At 42.4% G+C, this 19,852-nt stretch overlaps 2 protein-coding genes across 2 annotated transcripts; both read right to left on the bottom strand.

Moving 5' to 3' along the window:
• Positions 1-283: 283 nt before the first annotated feature.
• On the bottom strand, positions 284-2,218 carry DNAJC28 (DnaJ heat shock protein family (Hsp40) member C28). Its single transcript, XM_021677987.1, has one exon. It carries the CDS (start codon positions 2,216-2,218, stop codon positions 1,058-1,060), a length of 1,161 nt encoding a protein of 386 aa, XP_021533662.1. The 3' UTR covers positions 284-1,057.
• Positions 2,219-14,810: 12,592 nt separating this feature from the next.
• On the bottom strand, positions 14,811-15,740 carry LOC110570018 (homeobox protein NANOG-like). The gene has a single exon (XM_044913533.1). The coding sequence runs from the start codon at positions 15,732-15,734 to the stop codon at positions 14,811-14,813; it is 924 nt and encodes a 307-aa protein (XP_044769468.1). The 5' UTR covers positions 15,735-15,740.
• Between the last annotated feature and the right edge of the window lie 4,112 nt (positions 15,741-19,852).

The following is a 19,852-nucleotide window of genomic DNA, read 5'->3' as shown; positions in this document are numbered from 1 at the left end:
TTTTTTTTTCTTTTACCTCCAAAAGGGCAGAGAATACACCCAAACTCTTTTAAAAGTGGCCACTGGAGTCTATTTCTAGAACAGCTATATCAACTAGCTTGGCTGATGTATTTTTTTTTATTAAAGATTTTATTTATTTATTTGAGAGAGAGAGAGAGAGCATGAAGGGGGGAGGGTCAGAGGAAGAAGCAGACTCCCCACCGAGCAGGGAGCCTGATGTGGGACTCGATCCCGGGACTCCAGGATCATGACCTGAGCCGAAGGCAGTCGCTTAACCAACTGAGCCACCCAGGCGTCCGGCTGATGGATTTCTACATCCAAGATAATGAAGTTAGGCAGGAAAAAGTACAACCCAGGTATTTCGTGCTTTTTGGTTTTGTTTTGTTTTTATTCAGTACCCACAGAGAAGGTCTATGAAAAAGGAAGAGTGCATTAACTCCATTGGGCTAATTTCCTGATTGTAATATTTCCACCCACATAGAGTGTCCTAAAAGTCTTAGAACAGTTGTAAGCTTTAATAACCTCAGGTGTATAAATGCAGCAACCTTGCAAGAAACATTCATCATGTGAAGGTTTGCTTGCCTACAGTCTATACTTCTTTAGTTTTGTGAACTTTGATAATACTTTTTAAGGTTTTTTGTTGTTCTTTGTTTCAGTAACTATGTTTGAAGATGGCATCAGCAACTCTTTTTGAGGTATTAGAGCTGAAAACTGCACTAAGACTTTTCGGAATACCCTTTATATGATCCCGTCTGAGTCCTTGTCCTAACTCATTTTACTCATGACTGACATTTAAACTCCAGAATGGGTTAAATTGTTTTCCTAGTTCTCTTCTTTTCTTGCAACACCCTCAGAGCAAAGCTGGTTCAATGTTTCTCAGGCTCAGTTTCTTACAGCTTTCTCACTCACACATCACTGGAGAGGTGATTAGTTTTGTAAAAAGTACAGAGACTCACAGTTCTCAGACTCTTGTGTTACAGCAATAAATCTCAGCTTCTAAGTGTGATGTCAGTACAACTGAAAATGGTTTGAGGCAGTACTGTGAATATTTAAGTGGTCATATTTTAATAAATTTCCACACATTCATCCAGTTAAAAAAACTTGTCTTGACTTCAGGTGTTTTCTCCCCTTCTCCCTCATCAGTGTTGGCTGGATTTTTATCTGTGACTTCTTCTGTTTTTATAAGGCTTTCATATACTTCCTGGGCTCTGGCAATTTCTTTCTGTGCATCAAAATGGACTTTTTGCCTGGACAGGAGGGGAACGATTAAATTAAAATCATTAATTCGCTTGTTTAGTTTTCTGATGTTTTCTTGAAACTGCTCACAAACTTGGCTCCACTGTTTCTGTTCAGTTGGTGTCATTGGATTCCCAAGTTTTTTCCTTGACACTAAAATCGCCTCTCTGAGTTGATCAATGGTATCCTTTATTTCCTTTTGCATTAGGATCCATTCTGGTTGGTATCCATTATCTATCAATATTCTGTTAAGGTTGTGAGTCATGGGATCAATATATGAACAGCCAGAAAATTTTTTTAGAGGTTTTCCCTTCCCACTGAGATTGTCAAAGTCTCCTCTGGCCATTGATTCCTGAATGAGATCCTCTACTAAACGCTCTATAGCTTGAGTTATCTTTTGTTCTTTACTCTGTCTTACATCTTTAACAATCAAACTATCGATGAAATACTGGCTTTGTAGTTTCTGCTTCTGATATTCCATCACTTGCTCAGTTGCACGGTCTGCTCTAAACTGCCTATATTGCTTCTCTCGTTGACTTGGAGTTCCAAAACCAATACCTTCAAAACTTAAATAATGCCGGTGTTGGGGTGTTTTATATTTGAATTTGTCTTCTTCTTCCTCTGCTTCTTCAACTTTATTCTGTCGGGCATTTGTTTGTTCTAGCACGTGAGAAAGCACCTTCCTATAAGCTTCTTCGATCCTTATAAATGTTGCAGAATCCGCAGTACTAGAGCCACCGTCTGGATGGTATTGCTTGGCAAGCTTATGAAAAGATTCCCTGACATCATCTGCAGAGCATCCTTCATCCAGACTTAGCAGCCTATAATATTCTCTCATCTTCTTTTTGGATTTATGAGTTGACATCATTCTATTTCTAATGACACCAAGATATGGGAGCATTTTCACTCTATTAGGTATCGTTGAAACATTTATCAGATGAGATCTTAAGATCTGAGCCATTGTCACATACATCGTGTTCATAATTGTACCCAGGTATCTTCCTAGAGATGGTCTACAAACAGACAACAAATATAGAGTGAAGAAAGCTGTATTATCAGCAAATCTCGTATTTTCAGCAATAAGGAAATTACAGGTACAATAAGGGGCAGTTCTTTCTAATGCTGCTGCCAAATGCTTATAGCTATACTTCACTTTTGTTAGCAGAAAAATGGAAGTTGATGATGCTTAGTATTAACATATTGTGATATAATCTGGATTCTACTCCTCACTAACCAACCACAGAATTTCAGAGCTGGTAGGTTCTTAGAGATTTAATCCAATCTTATCATTTTAAGAGAAAATGTCGGCCCAGAAGGTTAGCAACATAACCCAGTCACACAGCAAGGTGTAAGGAAAATGGTCAGGTTTAGGGCACAATAAGGTCTTGCTTAATTCTCTGTATCCCTAGCAGATTATAAACTTCATCACCTCCACTCCATCTTAGTGTAATACTGTCTTCATCATCTCAAGGAGTCTTCTCAAGAGACTTATCACACATGAAACAGAGAACACGAGCAAGTATGTACCTACTCTGACACTAAATTGAATAGAATCAAGGGTCCAAAAGACTTGAAGCTCCCCACCTTATCAAGAAGGAGCTGTTTGCTACGTGCTAGAAAACCAAGATGAAAGGTGGGCCCTCCCGACACGTTATTAAAAAATAAAATAAAATAAAACGCATGGTTTAGCAGAAGAGGACAACTTACACCGAGATAATGGCGATGAAATGCCAGAAGTGGTTTAAGTGCAAGTGGGACTTTGATGTACAAACGCTAAAACTGAGCTCCTGGGGACCCCAATTTTCTGGACAGTTGGGGTCAACGGCTTTAGAGTTGGGATGGTGGTGGCTGAGCCCACGGTGGCCATTGCGCGGCAGCGGTCAGTCCTGACGCGGGACACGCCTCGCCCCGTCCCCTACTCACCTCCACAGCCTTGGGGAAGGCGCTGAGGGGCTCCCGCCCCCATGCTGCGCCTCTGCGCATGCGTGCGCGGTCTGCCCTTCGCTCTCTGCCATCTCGGGGCAGCCCAGGGGGAGTGTCTCCGCTGGACTAAACCATCGGTCGGCTAGCCCTGAGGGGACCACAGTGGGGACGGAGGACAGAATCGGACCTAATCGGGACAGAGGTCCTACTTTAACAGGAAACCCAAGGACCTCGCCTAAAACGAACTCTACCCTGGGGACACAGGCAGGACAATTCGGAAGGCTCCGCCCCGCCTCGGGGCGATCCGCTCCGCCCCCGCTCCCACCTGCCCCGAAGGGGTGGTCCGGCCGATTGGGATTGTGGGAGGTGTAGTTCGCAGGGAAGTGCGGCGCGCTGCGGCCTTCGCAGTGCGCGTGCGCCTTCCCGGAAGGAGGCAGGGGCGGCGGAAATGTGGCAGTGGCCTGCAACGGGGGCAGGCAGAGTACATTGCAGAGTGTGGTGAGTGTAGGTTGGGACCCTTGAAGTCGCAGTGGCTCGGGGGCGATGGCCCTCGGTAACCTGCTTTTGAGAAGGGACGACGAGGTCGTTTCCCCGAACAGGTCTGAACAGCCTCTTCCGGGTCTGCAGATGGGGCACCAGCGAAGAGACTTGAAAGTTCTACCCAACCCAGAAAGATCTAGCTAACCCAGGCTAGAATTAATTCGTTAATTCAGCAAGTACTTACTGAGCAGCTCGCTTAGCCAGGCGTTGGTAGGTAGGGGGTGAGGACAGTTGAGCTCCAAATCAAAACAGGGGTCTCCTGGCTTTTAAGCTCAGCCACGGTCATGGGGATTTCCTGTTTCCCCCTCTTGAACGGGGAGGTAATTTTTTAAAAAAGAAAAATAGAAAAAGGCAGAAAATTGATTTTCTCTGTGTCTATCCATCAGTAAAATAAGGGTACCAGTAAATGGTAAATGTATATTTAGCACTTACTTTTTGCCAGCTACGGTGCTAAGTGCTTTATGTATAGTCTCTTAATCCTTACAACAGCCCTATGAAATAAAGTATAGTTATCTTCCTCATTTACATATGATGAAATAACAATTGCATGAAATGCACTGAATTTTTGTGAGAATTACACAAGATATGTAAGCCACTTCACACAATGCCTGGAGCATTAAGCAGCGTATTTTGACTATGCCTCCTTTAAAGGAGCCAGAAATAGGTACTGGCTTTCCTAAGCTTCTGAATTATAGACAGTATAACAGTTTGCTACCTCCTATGTAGTTGTACAGAGAAAGACCTAAATACTGATGCAGAGGGATTTCCTTATAAGCCAGCAATGAACATAAAGAGTTCTGTGTGAAACAAAATAGTGTTTCTACAGTGTTAACTTTTCTGGCCAACATCTTAAACACAGCATAAAAGTGGGGGAAAAAGCATAAACTCAGCTTTAAAAACTTCTTGTATTTGTATAGCACTTTGCGTTTTACAAAGCACTCATCACAAATCTCATTCTGATTTTTGCACTTTAGAAGTTACTATACTTCAGCACCATGTAGTTAAGTGCCTTTTGTTAAGTTACTAGAACTCTAAGTCCGTTTCTCTCTTTCAGAGTATCAGTTTTATAGCGTGATTCTTCACTTGTAGAAGGTGAATTGGAGTTGGCTGAATAATCCATTAGGAACAGTTGCAGCTGCAAAATGCAAACTAGCTAACCGATTCAGGGAATTATTTTTCTCACGTGTAAGAAATGTGGAGGTAGCCAGTTTCTGGGTATTGTATTGGTTCATCTACCAAGAGTTGCCACATTTGCTTTACCATTCTCTCCCTTTCTCTATATATGTGCTTTTTTCCTTTTTAGATTTTATTTATTGGAGCGCCTAGGTGGCTCAGTCGTTAAGCGTTTGCCTGCGGCTCAGGTCATGATCCAGGGTCCTGGGATTGAGTCCCACATCGGGCTCCCTGCTTAGCGGGAAGCCTGCTTCTCCCCCTCCCCCTGCTTATGTTCCCTCTCTTGCTGTGTCTCTCTCTGTCAAATAAATAAATAAAAATATTTTAAAGATTTTTATTTATTTATTTGACAGAGCACAAATAGGCAGAGTTGCAGGCGGAGGGAGAAGGAGAAGGAGGCTCCCAGCGGAGCAAAGGGCCCCATGCAGGGCTTGATCCCAGGACCCTGGGATCATGAACTGAGCCGAAGGCAGACGCTTAACTGACTGAGCCACCCAGGCATCCCTTTTTTTTCTTTTTAAGATTTTATTTTTCAGTAATCGCTACATCCAGCTTGGGGCTCAAACTGACAACCCTGAGATCAAGAGTCGCAGGCCCCACCGACTGAGCCAACCAGGCGCCCCAAGGGCTCTGTTTTAATCCATGTCTTTTTTTTCCTTCTTTTGTTTGCTTGTTCTGTGATAACTGCAAAGAAGTTGATTTTTTTTCCAATAAGTTACCATAGTAACCAAAAATCACACTTCCTGAAGCTTGACTTATGGTTCAGTCTGCATCCTAAAACCACATACTGTCCAATGACGCTTGCTAATGGTAACTTCTGGAGCTACAGTTCCTAGAACCACCATGAATATGCTTTCCTTTCTGGGTGTCATCTTTTTTAAAATTATTTTTTATTTTAAGTAGGCTCCACACCCAGTGTGGGGCTTGAACTCACGACCCTTAGATTAAGAGTTGCATGCTGAGCCCGCGGTGTGCCCCTCTGGGTGGCATCTTCATTCATTTTTAAACTATTTGCTGAAGAAAGAGTTTGATGCTGGGATGTCTTGGTGGCTCTGTCAGCTCATGATCCCGGGGTCCTGGGATCGAGCCCCACATGGGGTTCCCTGCCTGCCCCTCCCTCTGCCTGCTGCCTGTCCCCTACCCCCTGCCTGTGCTCTGTCTCAAATAAAATCTTTAAAAAAAAAGTTTGGGGGCGCCTGGGTGGCTCAGTTGGTTAAGCGACTGCCTTCGGCTCAGGTCATGATCCTGGAGTCCCGGGATCGAGTCCCACATCGGGCTCCCTGCTCGGCAGGGAGTCTGCTTCTCTCTCTGACCCTCCTCCCTCTCATGCTCTCTGTCTCTCATTCTCTCTGTCTCAAATAAATAAATAAAAAAAATAAAAATAAAAGTTTGATGTAGAGTATCAGCTTTTAAAGAAAGAAGGCAGTGGGTTAATTTACATAACACGACAATACTCTAGGGGGATTAGGGAACGGTATGGTGGAAAAGAGAAGATTCACATTCATTTGGATATTTTCTCCCTGTCCCTTTTCCCAGCTAGGTGAAACAGTTATCAAACCCTCCTGTATGGGCCACATACGGGGTCTGTGGGACTTTAGCAGCGGTAAACCCCGCCCATGACGTTTGATTTTTACCTTTGGTATGGAATTAATGTGATGATTTTAAGTGTCACTTGAGCCTGAATTGTTTGCAGTTGACTGGTGCTGATCTACAGCACTTTCTGTTACTTGAAATTGTGAATAATGTATATACCTCCCTCTAATTGCTGGCCACTGGGGGGAAAACAAATGCGCACTATCTGTGTGGGAACCAAGATTTGAATTGTTTCTAACCCATGTTACATTTACTCACCATGTTTATTGAAATCACTGCTTTACAGCACAGCTACTCTCTGCTTTTCTCACCCTTCAGAATTTGTTTCCAGCTTTATTGAGGTCTAATTGACAAAAACTGTATATATTTGAGGTATACAATTTGATAATTTGATATATGTATATATTGTGAAATCACCACAATCAAACTAATTATCAAGCTAATTAACATATTCATCACCTCACATGGTTACTTTTTCTTTTTTTTTTCGGGGGGGGTAAAAACACATAAGATCTACTCCCCTAGCAAATTTTTTTTTTTTTTTAAAGATTTTTATTTATTTATTTGACAGAGACACAGCGAGAGAGGGAACACAAGCAGGGGGAGTGAGAGAAGGAGAAGCAGGCTTCCCACGGAGCAAAGGGCCCGATGCGGGGCTCGATCCCAGGACCCTGGGATCATGACCTGAGCTGAAGGTAGACGCTTAAGGACTGAGCCACCCAGGTGCCCCTCCCCTAGCAAATTTCAAGTATACAATACAGAATTGTTAATTACAGTCAGTCTGGATGTTTGATAAGTTAAAAAGACCAGTATATGGGGGGCGCCTGGGTGACTCAGTTGGGCGTCTGCCTTTGGCTCAGGTCATGATCCCAGGGTCCCGGGATCAAGCCCTGCATTGGGTTCTCTGCTCAGCAGACAGCCTGCTTCTCCCTCTGCCTCTCACCCCGATTGTGCTCTTTCTCTCAAATAAGTAAATAAAATCTTTTTTTTTAAAAGACCAGTATATGGAGGGTTTGCCTCCTTTCACTGCTTACCAGTTGTCAAAGATTTGAGCAACAAAACTCTAAACACATTAAAACTGTCACATTAACATTATTTGCTAGAGAATCGTCCAAGATGCTTTATAGAGAGAATAGATTTTAAAGCAAATCTAATTCCAAAACAGCTTTGTAATATGTGAGGCTTCTTCTGCTCAAAAAGCCCACTCTGTAGGAATGCCCCCTGAATGCCCTTTTTGTCTTAGGGCTCATCCAGAGACACCTCAGCTCTGATGAGGTGATACTGGATCACTTGGTCCATGCTATTCTCAATGGAAGAGCACAGGAAATGAGTATATAAATCCAGTTTGTTACCCAAACTCCTTTTGAAGGTGCAATAAATAACATGTCTTGTATTAAATGAAATTAAAGAATCACATAATTTCTGTTCTTTACTCGACAGCGAGGTTTAATTATCTACTCTGGGAGATATCCACAGTGAGTGAGTGAGTGTGTCTTTGTTCTTAGGAAATACATGTTGAAATATTTATGGAGAAAGGGATATGATGTCTGCAAATTACTCTCCAATGATTTAGAAATAAATGTATATACAGAGCAAGGGAGAAAGAGAGCAAACAATAAACCAGATGGAGTGAAATGTTAATTGGAAAATCTGGATAAAGATTATTTGGAAGGTTTTTGTATTCTTGCAACTGTTCTGTGTAGGCACTTTTTAATTTTTTTTTTAAAGAATTTATTCATAATTGCCAAAAATTGGAAGGAACCAAGATGCTCTTCAGTAAATGAATAAACTATGGTTCATACATACAATAAAATATTATTCAGTGATAAAAAGTAATTGAGCTATCAAGCCTTGAAAAGACAAGGAAGAACCTTAAATGCATATTGCTAAGTGAAAGAAACCAATCTGAAAAGGCTCCATATATGATTCCAACTATATAAAACTATAAAAATAGTTTTAAAAAATCAGTGGATTAAAATAGGCAAAAGGACTTGAATAGACATCTCTCCAAAGAAGATAGACAAATGACCACAAGTACACGCAGAGAAACTCAGCATCACTGATCATTAGGGAAATGCAAATCAAAACCACAGTGAGACAGCACCTTACACCCATTGGCTGCTATCAGACACAACAAAATAACAAGCAATGGCCAGGATGTGGAGAAGCTAGAACCCTTATGAGAACAGAAAATGGTGGAAACATTTTTGATGGTCACAGTTGCCCAAGTCCACACAGTTTGTGGCAGATTTTTCCTTCTTTTTTTTTTTTTAAGATTTTATTATTCATCTGTCAGAGAGAGCACAAGCAGGGAGAGTGGCATGCAGAGGGAGAAGCAGCGTCCCGCTGAACAAGGAACCCGATGTGGGACGCGATCCCAGGACCCTGGGATCATGACCTGAGCCGAAGGCAGAAGCTCAACCAACTGAGCCACCCAGGCGTCCCAGTGGCAGATTTTTCTGCTGGTCTAAATCTGCAGATTTAATCTGCACAGTTAGTGCAAGATTTTTCCTATAACCCTCCCTGTCCAGAGGGTAAACATGATTACATGCTGCAAGAGGGAAAGAAAGTGCTAGAGTATTTGCGTATTGGTTTGGCATATAGCTTTCTAAAATAACAATCTCAGTTCCGAAAGGAATTTGTTTCAGAATGTAGTTAGTAGTACCAGACTTTTGTTAAGTCACTTACTAGATTTCTAAATGTATTATTTGTGTCCAAATCATCAGCTGATAAAAGTGCTAAGAACAAGAAATCATCTCCCAGCAACACTCTTTGGAGGCTCTGTTCCTGTGTCGTGCAGTCCCCGGGCAGGCCTGGGCCCTTTTCTTCATTTTATAAAGTAATCAGTGAAAAATGGACATTTCAGGGGCACTTGGGCAGCTCAGTCGGTTGTGTCTGCCTTTGGCTCAGGTCATGATCCTGGGGTCCTGGGATTAGGCCCTGCTCAGCGGGGCGTCTGCTTCTCCCTGTCCCTCTGCCCCTCCCCCCCCCTTGCTTGTGCTCTCTCTCTTGCTCTCAAATAAATAAAATCTTTTTAAAAAATGGATATTTCATTGAAGATTTTTTAGAGGACACAGAAGGGAGGGTTCCATTCAAAGCCACCAAGCAAAACTTCCTAAAAGGTGCTAGTAGACATCTGTCCTGTTCCCAGGCGCAGTCAGGTGCCTTATACCTCTCATCTCCTTCCTTCTCCTTGCCTTGTCTTCTCTAAAATGCACTCCAAGTTTCAGCACTTCATGCAGAAAACAGAAGCACTGAAGTTTGCCACTTCACGCAGCCTTTCAAGGATCATTTATTATCTTCAACTGGGTACCTTGCAAGCATGTGTGTATGTGTTGGGGGAGATGGTGGTGTCTGTCTCATTCCTGATGCCAAGTGGTTATCAAAAATACAAAACACTTCCTTTTTCTTCTCTAGGTCCAGAAGTATAATTCTGCTAGTAAGAAAAATAAGATCATTTTCTCCAAACCATTAACATAATAAAAATAAAGTAACAATGACAGAATGTTCTTAATCAATAAATTGGCCATCTAAAGGGCCATGCTCAGCATAAGAATGTTTCACACAAACTTTAGGATCTTGATTACCTCTGAAAATCTTAGGAGACGGAGTCCAAGATTTTCATTTGAATCACTATAATAGCAAACAAAATTTTAAACAAATCTAAGGGGGGGATCAAATAACTGCAGGAGATTGGAAACATAAATTATGAAACATCCCTTGCTCAGCATCATGTAAAAAGAATGAGCTCAATCTCTAGGTACAGCCATGGAAAGGTGGCCAGTGTATTTTCTGAATAAAGAAATTTTGCTAAATTATATTTGGAAAAGGATGACTCAATTTTCACTCCAGCCTATCTGGGAATACCTGTTACTCCACATCCTTGATAACAGAGTGGTTTAGTAATCAGAATGACAGACAATAGCAAGTGTTGGTGAGGAGAAATCAAAACCCTCACAAATTGCTAGTGAGAATGTAAAATGGAACAACCCCTTTAGAAAACAGTTTGCAGTTACTCAAAAAGTTAAACATGGAGTTGTCACGTGACTCAGCAATTTCCCCTCCTGGGTATATATGCAAGGGAACTGGAAATATACTTCCACACAAAAGCATGTATACAACTATTCATAGCAGCATTATTTATGATGGCCAAAAAGTAGATACAACGCAGGTGTCCCATCAACTGAAGAATGGATAAACAAAATGTGCTATGTGCATACAACAGATATTACTCCATCATAAAAAAGTGTAAAGTACTGATAACACATTACAACATGGATGGACCTTGAAAACATGCTACGTGGAGAAGCCAGATACTAAAGATGAGTGATTGCTAGTAGACAGGGTTCTCCTCTTGGAGTCATGAAAATGTTCTGGAATTAGGTAGTGGTTATTATTGTACAACCTTGTTAATATTGTAGAAATCACTGTATTTCAACAGTTGAATTTTATAGTATGAATTCTATCTCAATGAAAAATCAAAAGTGTTAATATTTTTATGTTAAGAAAATGGAATACAGTTAGTATTTTGTTTATATTTAATATTTAATAAAGTTTAATATTTAGAAATCCATACGTAATAAAATCTTATGGCAGTCATAAATTATAATTGAAAATGTGTAACCGAGTAATTTAGACTTTGATTTAAAATTGAAATCTTGGGGCGCCTGGGTGGCTCAGTTGGTTAAGCGACTGCCTTCGGCTCAGGTCATGATCCTGGAGTCTCAGGATCGAGTCCCACATCAGGCTCCCTGCTCAGCAGGGAGTCTGCTTCTCCCTCTGACCCTCCCCCCTCTCATGCTCTCTCTATCTCATTCTCTCTCTCGCAAATAAATAAAATCTTAAAAATAAATAAATAAATAAATAAAATAAAATTGAAATCTTCCTGGGGCACCTGGGTGGCTCAGTGGGCTAAGCGTCTGCCTTCAACTCAGGTCAGCCTGCTTCTCCTTCTGCCCCTCACCCCGCTCATGTGAGCGTGCTCTCTCTCTCAAATAAAATCTTCTAAAAAAATTGAAATCTTCTTACATTTACATATATTGTCAGCATATCTAAGAGAATTTTAGCCATCAGCTTACAAGTTTTTAAGATATCAAAGTAATTCTCAGAGAATTCTTAAGTCTTAAGTCAGATAATAAAAGTATTGCAGAAGGAAAACAAACATAGAAAACTTAAAATTCAGCCCCAAGTGTTTTCCTGTGTCAATGGAGTCAAGTATTAACCAAAGTCCCTTTAATAATAATGGTTAATGTTTACTAAGAAATAGGGTTGCCTGGCTGGCTCAGTAGGTGGAGCATGCGGCTCTTGATCTTGGGGTTGTGATTTCGAGCCCCACGTTGGGCGTAGAGATTACTTGAAAAAAATTTTTTTTTAAAATAAAAAAGATATGTAAGCTGAGTTTTGAATGTGTAACTTTAATAAATTGAATATTAGTTTTTAAAAAGCAAAATACGCCTGAAAAATCTCCCCTCTCATCCCTGCCCCCCTCCTTTACTGAGGCAATGGCAGCAGCTGCTGTGTGCCCTTGTGGAGCTAATCAACACATAAGCCCTTGGGAGGGCACCCGGGGGACTCAGTCGGTGAGGTGTCTGTCTTTGGGGCTCAGGTCATGATCCTGGGCTCCTGGGATTGAGCCCCATGTTGGGCTTCCTGCTCAGTGTGGAGTTGCTTCTCCCTCTCCCTATGCTCCCCCCTCAACTCGTGCTCACTCTCTCCCTCTCTCTCAAATAAATGAATAAAATCTTTAAAAAAAAAAGGAATGCCCTTGGGACGCCTGGGTGGTGCATTTGGTTAAGCATCTGACTCTTGATCTTGGGGTTGTGAGATCAAGCCCCACATCGGACTCTGTGCTCAGTGGGGAGTCTGCTCGAGAGTCTCTCTCTGACCCTGCCCCGTCCCCTCCCTCCCTTTCTCTAACTCTCCCCACTTCTCTACCTTTCAAAAAAAAAAAAAAAAGCCCTTTTACTCCCATTTCCCTTTAATATATAAATAGAAGCATAGTATGCCTACATACTTTCCTTTACCCTTTTCACTTAACAATATATATCGATCTAGAAAAATCCCACCAGGACTCCCACAGAGTTTACTCTCCTTATTCAACATGATCTCTAGCAACAGCCAAGCCTGGATGGTGGTCGGGCTGGCTCGTCTAGTGGCCAGAAGATGCCACTGCAGTCGTGGCTCTCTGTCCCAGAAGGGCCACCTGAAAACTGGCACAAATTTTGGGAGAAGGTAATAGATGTTAGGGGCTCAATTGTTTTTTTCCCCTCCCAAAATTTGTATGTTGAACTCCTAACCCCCCAGTACCTCAGAATGTAGGAAATAGGAAATCGGGCCGTTAAAGGAGCGATTAAGTTAACATAAGGCCATTGGGGTGCCCCCTTATCCAATCTGACTGGTGTCCTTATAAGAGGAGGAAATCTGGACACACAAAGGGACACTGGGAATGCATGTGCACAAAGGAAAGGCTAGGTGAGGACGCAGTGAGAAGGTGGCCTCAGAAACATTGATCTTGAACGTCCAGCCTCCAGAACGGCGAGAGAATAATTTCTGGGTAAGCCCCAGTCTGTGGTGTTTTGTTACAGCAGTCTGAGCAGACAAATACCCCGGTTGTGTGATCCTCATACATTCGTTCAGGGGACTCCAGCAATCTGTATCATCCAAACTGTGGCCTCCCAGATGGAAAACTTTTAGGCTTTTAGCGTTCTCCTTTTCCTCTGGCTGGACGCACCTGTCCCGCAGATCTAGCTTCTGGCGGAAGCTGCCTCCTCCTCGCTTCCTCCAGGGCTATCACGGATGTTTGCATTCTGGCCAGCACGCTTGGGGCTCCAGAGCCTCCCGTGCAAGGGAATGGATGTAAAATGCTGGGCTTTCTGGCTTGCTGAAAGGTGCGTGATGGGGTGGCCTCTAGAACCAGAAGCTCATTCCCTGTTCCTTGAGACACCCTTCTCCTAGCTTCAGTGGCTCCCAACTGCACTGTTGGTTCATTCTCAGGCTCCTTTGAAGACCTTTCTCTCACTTGATTGCTCAGAGTCCTAGTGCTGCGGAGCTCTGTGAGTTGTGCATGCGGATTACCTAAATCATCTACACTCTCCTTCCCGCTCAGTTGCAGCGCCTGAGCTCAGGCTCTAAGCTAATGAGCTAGGTGTGGTCAGGGTAGTCTGTCACGAATCCCTGAAGGTTCAAAGCAGTCCCACCTCCCTCTGAACAATATTCCATCATTTTGCAAAAGAAAGGCACACCTTGCACCCATCCTGAATCTCACTAGGGTGCTGTGAACACCCTCAGGGCACCAAACAAAGGCACAATTGAAAAGGCCGATTTGCTGTGCATGCTGAGAAAGCAAAATAAATCTTTTATAAAACTGGAAGGTTTTCAATACTTGGCTTTCAACAAAGTGAAGGACGACCTAATAGATTTGTCAGCTGAATATTTAATTTAAAATGATATTTGGTGATAGATCTTGTTTTGTTTTTGCACATAATGGGAGCAGTCAAGGGACTGATACTGCTATAACAAAACAATTTTTTTCCTGTAAAAGTTTGGAGTTTAGTGGTGCAGAAAAAATTTTAAATGCAGTTTGACTCTGAGTGCCCATAAATGCTTCAATGCATGAACCTTTTTTTATTTAAATGAAATTTATTGGGAATATGGAAATCTTCATGCTTTTATCGCAATGCTTAGAATACAGGTGGGGGTCAGGAATTAGCATTTGTACCAAAATTTACCCAAGAGAATCACCACGTTAACAGATGGGAGGACTGAGGACTAGGATTGCAGTTCAGATAGACAGATTTTTTTTTTTTTAAAAGTGTGTATTTTATTTATTTGTACTTAAACCTATAAACCAATCAGCCAAACTGGTACTATTATCATGACACATTAAAATACAAAACATCTTTCTACAAATACTAGAATAATGATCAAATTAACAGTTCTAGTAAAACATCACAAGGGACAGAGGAAATCAATGAAGCACATTATAGCTTAACCCTTCACCGTTAGAGGTTATTAACAAGAAAAGCCTCACAATCTCAGAAAATACAAATTATCCTTCATCACACATCTTTGTATCTTCACTTCCTATTCTTGAGGTTAGATTCTAGAGCCTAAAGATATCCACATTAGTATTGTATCTAGTTATCTATAGCGAGAAACACCTTTTATCATGTTGTCCATAGAGCCAACGCTACTGAAACCTCTTTGACTCCCATCGTACCCCCTCAATGGACACAGTAAGAATAATGAAAAACAGAATATCGAGGCAGAGATATATAGGATCTAAAAGACAAAGCCTAGGAGATAACAGCCACCACCCAAACTGAGATCGAATAATATACTCATCGTCACACATCTTCAGGCTGTATGTTCACAGAGTAATTTGGGAACAAATCCATTATTTGCTGGGTACTAAAATACTTAGCAGATTGTTGTATTACACTATGGCTTTCCCCAGAAGTTTCTAAGATGGACTCCAAATCACTGATGGAATTTTGCTGGAACTGGATCTGGGGCTGCAGAGATTCCTCTCCATAGTTTTGGAGCTGATTGTTCCAGGCTTGGGGGCACCAGGTCTGACTGGCCCAGGAATGGTTGCTCCAAGACTGGCCATTCCAGGAGTGGTTGCTCCAAGACTGGCTGTTCCAGGTCTGGTTGCTCCAATTCGGGTTATTCCAGGTCTGGTTGCTCCATATTGGAAGGTTTCCGGAAGTGTTCCTCAGGTATCCCTGGTGGTAGGAATAGAAGCCTGGGTATTCTGCGGTTGGTGTGCTGTTACTCTTGCTCTCCTTTGGCCAGTGGTTTTTCTGCCACCTCTTACATTTCATTCTCTGATTCTGGAACCAGGTCTTCACCTGCTTATAGCTAAGGTTCAGAATGTTGGAAAGTTCTTGCATCTGCTGGAGACTGAGGTATTTCTGTCTCTGAAATCGATCATTGAGGACATAGAGTTGGGTCTGAGAGAACACGGTCCTGATCTTCTGTTTCTTGCCCTGGGCCGTATCTTCCTTCCTCACTGTTCTCTCCTCTCCAGAAGTGGGTGGTGGTTTTACCCTGGGACTGGTGGAGGAGTCGGGGCTGTCCTGAACAAGCAGATCCATGGACGAAGGAAGAGGAGAGACGGTCTCCGCGTGGGGTGTCTCAGCAGATGACATTTGCAGGGATGCATAATTTTCTTCGGGCCCGTAAATCTCAGGCATTGGAGAAGAGTCCCTAGAACTGGGTGCTTCGGGGCCAGGCGGGCATAGGGGCAGAGCTGGATCTGCACTCATGTTGGTGAGTTAAGGGTAGACGGAAAAAAAAAAAAAGAGTGAGATTGTAAGAAAGGCCCAGACTTATGGATCTAGGTGGAAGAGCTAAGAAGAGTAGAAAGACCTCCAGATGTTAAGAGTCTGAGAAAGACAGGATGAAGTGCGTCACCACTGCAACAGGAAGAGCCAACCAGCCCAATGGAGCCGACCAGATAGACAGATTTTAATAGGATTTCAGTCACAAAGCATGGAAGTTCTATCTATATTCATTTAAGTGACTTCATATTCTGAATGTGAAGTATTTTTTAATTTATTTTTAAATTTTATTTATTTTTTTAAAGTAGGCTCCACACCCAATGTGGGGCTTGAACTCATGACCCTGAGATGAAGAGTCATATGCTCCACTGACTGAGCCAGCCAGGTGCCCCTGAATGTGAAGTATTTTAAATGTGTGATGTATTTTACAACATCAGATTCAATGTAATCTTGATGTATCTCAAAAACTACAAATTAGGGGCACCTGGGTGGCTCAGTTGGTTAAGCATCTGCCTCAGGTCATGATCTCAGGGTCCTGGGATGGAGCCTTACCTCAGGCTCCCTGCTCGGAGGAGAGCCTGCTTCTCCCTCCCCTCCTGCCCCTCCCCTGCTAGTGTTCTCTCTTGCTGTCTCTCTCAAATAAAATCTTAAAAAAAACAAAACTATGGGGCGCCTGGGTGGCTCAGTTGGTTGAGCGACTGCCTTCGGCTCAGGTCATGATCCCAGGGTCCTGGGATCGAGTCCCACATCGGGCTCCCTGCTCTGTGGGGAGCCTGCTTCTCCCTCTCCCACTCCCCCTGCTTGTGTTCCCTCTCTCGCTGTGTCTCTCTCTGTCAAATAAATAAATAAAATCTTTAAAAAAAACAAAAAAACAAAAAAACCACAAAACTATGAATTAATGTTTTTACAGTGATGTTGGGAATTGTAGCTTTGTTTGGGAAAGTTTTATGGAGATATAATTCATATGCCACACAGTTCATCCATTTAAAGCATACAGTTGAGTGGCTTTAGATATGTCCATGGGGTCATGCAAGCATCTCCACAATCAATTCTAGAACTTTCTCATTACCTAACAGAAACCCTGCACCCTTTAGTCATCACCCTCAAAGTACATCTATCCCCACAGCCCTGGGCAACTACTAATCTATTCTTTGTATGGATTTGTCTGTTCTGGACCTTTCCAAATCGATGGAATTGTAAACGTGGTCATATGTGACTGGATTCTTTCACTTAGCATGTTTCAAGTTTCATCCATGTTGTATGTATCAGTGCTTCATTTCCTTTAATGACAGGAACACTCCATTGTATGGAAAGACCGCATTTTATCAATTCATTAGCTGATGGACATTTGGATTGTTCCTACTTGTGAATTAATTTAAAAAATGTTAAGTAACAATCGGCTCCAGGGGGCGCCTGGCTGGTTCAGTTGGAAGAGTGTGCGACTCTTGATCTCGGGGTCGTGAGTTTGAGCCCCACATTGGACATAGAGATTACTTAAATAAATAAATATTAAAAAAAAAAAAAGCCAATTGGCTCCAGAGAAAGGAAAATGGCCTTATGTTGTGGTAAATAAAAGGACGGGCGATCTTAACTTGGACAATTGGATTTTACAACTGGGACTTTAAGACTGGATGAGTGACCCAGAGACACAGGCAGGCAGAGTGCGTTTCAGTTGTGGGGACAGGGCAGATGGAGTGCCCACTGGGTGTGGAGCCAGCGGAGCCTGAGATGGCCTGGCAGCAGTGTCCTTGACAGTCTCCTCCCGGGGCAAGACTTTGGCTGTGGTTCTGCTCCCTTAGCGTTAAGAGAGAATAGCCGAGGGAACTGTGTTGAAAAAATAATGAGGATCTAGCAGCTGTACCAGTTATTAAACTTTATTATGATTAGATACTATGTTGTACTTGAGTTACTTAAGAAGTTTGTATAGCAGTTAAAAAGAGTTAAATAAAAAATCTGAGAAGGAACATTTAGAGACCATGAAGTTTCTCTTAGAAATTACAACAATCCAGGCGCCTGGGTGGCTCAGTTGGTTAAGCGACTGCCTTCGGCTCAGGTCATGATCCTGGAGTCCCTGGATCGAGTCCCGCATCGGGCTCCCTGCTCGGCGGGGAGTCTGCTTCGTCCTCTGACCCTATCCCCTCTCATGTGCTCTCTGTCTCTCTCATTCTCTCTGTCTCAAATAAATAAATAAAAAAAAAATCTTTAAGAAATTACAACAATCCTCTTGAGAACGTTTGGCTTACTTGTTCTGTAACTCACACTTAACTCCTTTGACTTACGAGACCAGTAGAGCTGATTAACAGTTGGACCCCCACCCCCCTCTGCCCAATCTTTCTACCGGAACACAAGGTGTGACCAAGGGCTGATTGGTTTTATTCCTGCGTATATACAAAGCCGTTTATAATAAAAGATAAATGTACAGATTTGTTACAATAAAATATTAACCTTGTCTTCACCTTTCTTGTATTGACTTTTTCGTAACTTAAATGACCTTTTCTCTGAGTATCATTATAAACTAATGGCTGCTCATATACTCATCACATCCAAATAATACTGTTTATCCCAAACTAGACAGTAGGACACCCCTGAAGCTGATTCCCTTGTTCTTTCAGTATCGTCCCTATTTTCAAATGTTTTTTGGTTTCTGGCAACCAGATAATTCAGACACATTTTGATTCTTCTTATCCCAAGATATGGAATCAATAACCTTACATGGAGTTCACATTCCCTTTGGTGGAACTTAGTATCAGAGTAAGGGCTAAAAAACTGTATTTCTGAAGTCATAAGCTTACATTGATTTTTCTAATTTGCATGCTGGTACTATTAGCCTCTACTTTTTTTTTAAGGTTTTATTGTTTATTTTTAAGACTTTATTTTTAAGTAATCTCTACACCCAACGTGGGGCTCAAACTCAACCCCAAGATCGAGTTGCACGCTCCACCGACTCAGTCAGCCAGGAACCCCTATTAGTCTCTACTTTTATTAGTTTGTGATTTTATCCACCAATAACATTTTCCTTTGTATCTTTAACTTTCTGTAAACTTCATAGGACAATGTTTGGCCTGTATGTAATAGGTATTTAATGCCGAGTGAACTCGCGAGAACAAATCAATCAGTTGTTTTTACAGCAAAGGGACCTGTGTGAAATGATGCACCTCAACCTCCAATTTGATGGTTGTTGCTGACTATAGTCAGTGTGAGTAAGGGTGACATCATTGGCCAGCTGCCTGGGTCTGGGGAAACCTACCTGCACCAGGGGCAGTGAATTAGGGTCTGTTGGTAGAGGTGCCTCTCTTCTTACCCCCCCTACTCTTTCCTTTTCTAAGGCTAGAATTTGTATCTTCTGTATAAAATGACTGCTTTGCTGTTAGGTCTTGAGTTTAAACTCCCAGGGAGGATTCGAACAGGGCCTCCTGGTTATCCTGCCAATAAGGTACACTCCAGTTGGGCAGGCAGACCTTAGGCCACATCACCGTGAAGGCTGCCCAGTAGTCTAAGGATTGCTGGCTGCCTTTGGGCTGGTTGGCCATTCCTTGTTCACTCCACTATGGGAGAAATGTGGTACCAAGCTTGGGGTCATGTACATGTGCCTCGTAGGTTGACCTAGACCTCCCAGTTCCAGGATTGCATATCCGGATTGGAAATGAATGGCCAGAGTGGAAAACACATCAGTGCCATTATACTCTTTACTAGTCTGGGGAGACTGCCCTCACTCCTCCCAAACAGCACCTACCACACTTCCAATATTCTATTTATCACCATTCTCAATTTTATGCTCGAGATATACTTGCTGGAATACTGAGTTACAAGAGCTTTCGTAACTGGGAAGAGCTATGAAATAAATGCTGACCTTTGAGGGCCTACTCTGTGCCAAGCATGGTTTTTGGCATTTCACATGTATTAATTATCAGAACAACTATGATAGGCATTTGCCTACGTTAGTAGGTGGGGACACAGAGACAGACAGGATGAGTAACATGCCTCAGTCCTATGTTTGATTCTAGAGGCCACCAAAACTCTCCCTTTAACCTTCTAGTATTTATAAAAAGTATGGATGTTGATAACCCATAGAATAACTGTGAAGCTAAAATCTGCATGGTATA

This window comes from Neomonachus schauinslandi, chromosome 1 (genome assembly GCF_002201575.2).
Source record: "Neomonachus schauinslandi chromosome 1, ASM220157v2, whole genome shotgun sequence".
Lineage (NCBI taxonomy): Eukaryota > Metazoa > Chordata > Mammalia > Carnivora > Phocidae > Neomonachus > Neomonachus schauinslandi.
The sequence above is the reverse complement of the archived record's forward strand: the minus strand, read 5'-3'. Positions and strand labels throughout refer to the sequence as shown.

Excerpts from the sequence above, each read along its gene's own strand:
- DNAJC28 (XM_021677987.1), bottom strand. The coding sequence starts at position 2,218 with ATGAACACGATGTATGTGACAATGGCTCAGATCTTAAGATCTCATCTG.
- LOC110570018 (XM_044913533.1), bottom strand. The coding sequence starts at position 15,734 with ATGAGTGCAGATCCAGCTCTGCCCCTATGCCCGCCTGGCCCCGAAGCA.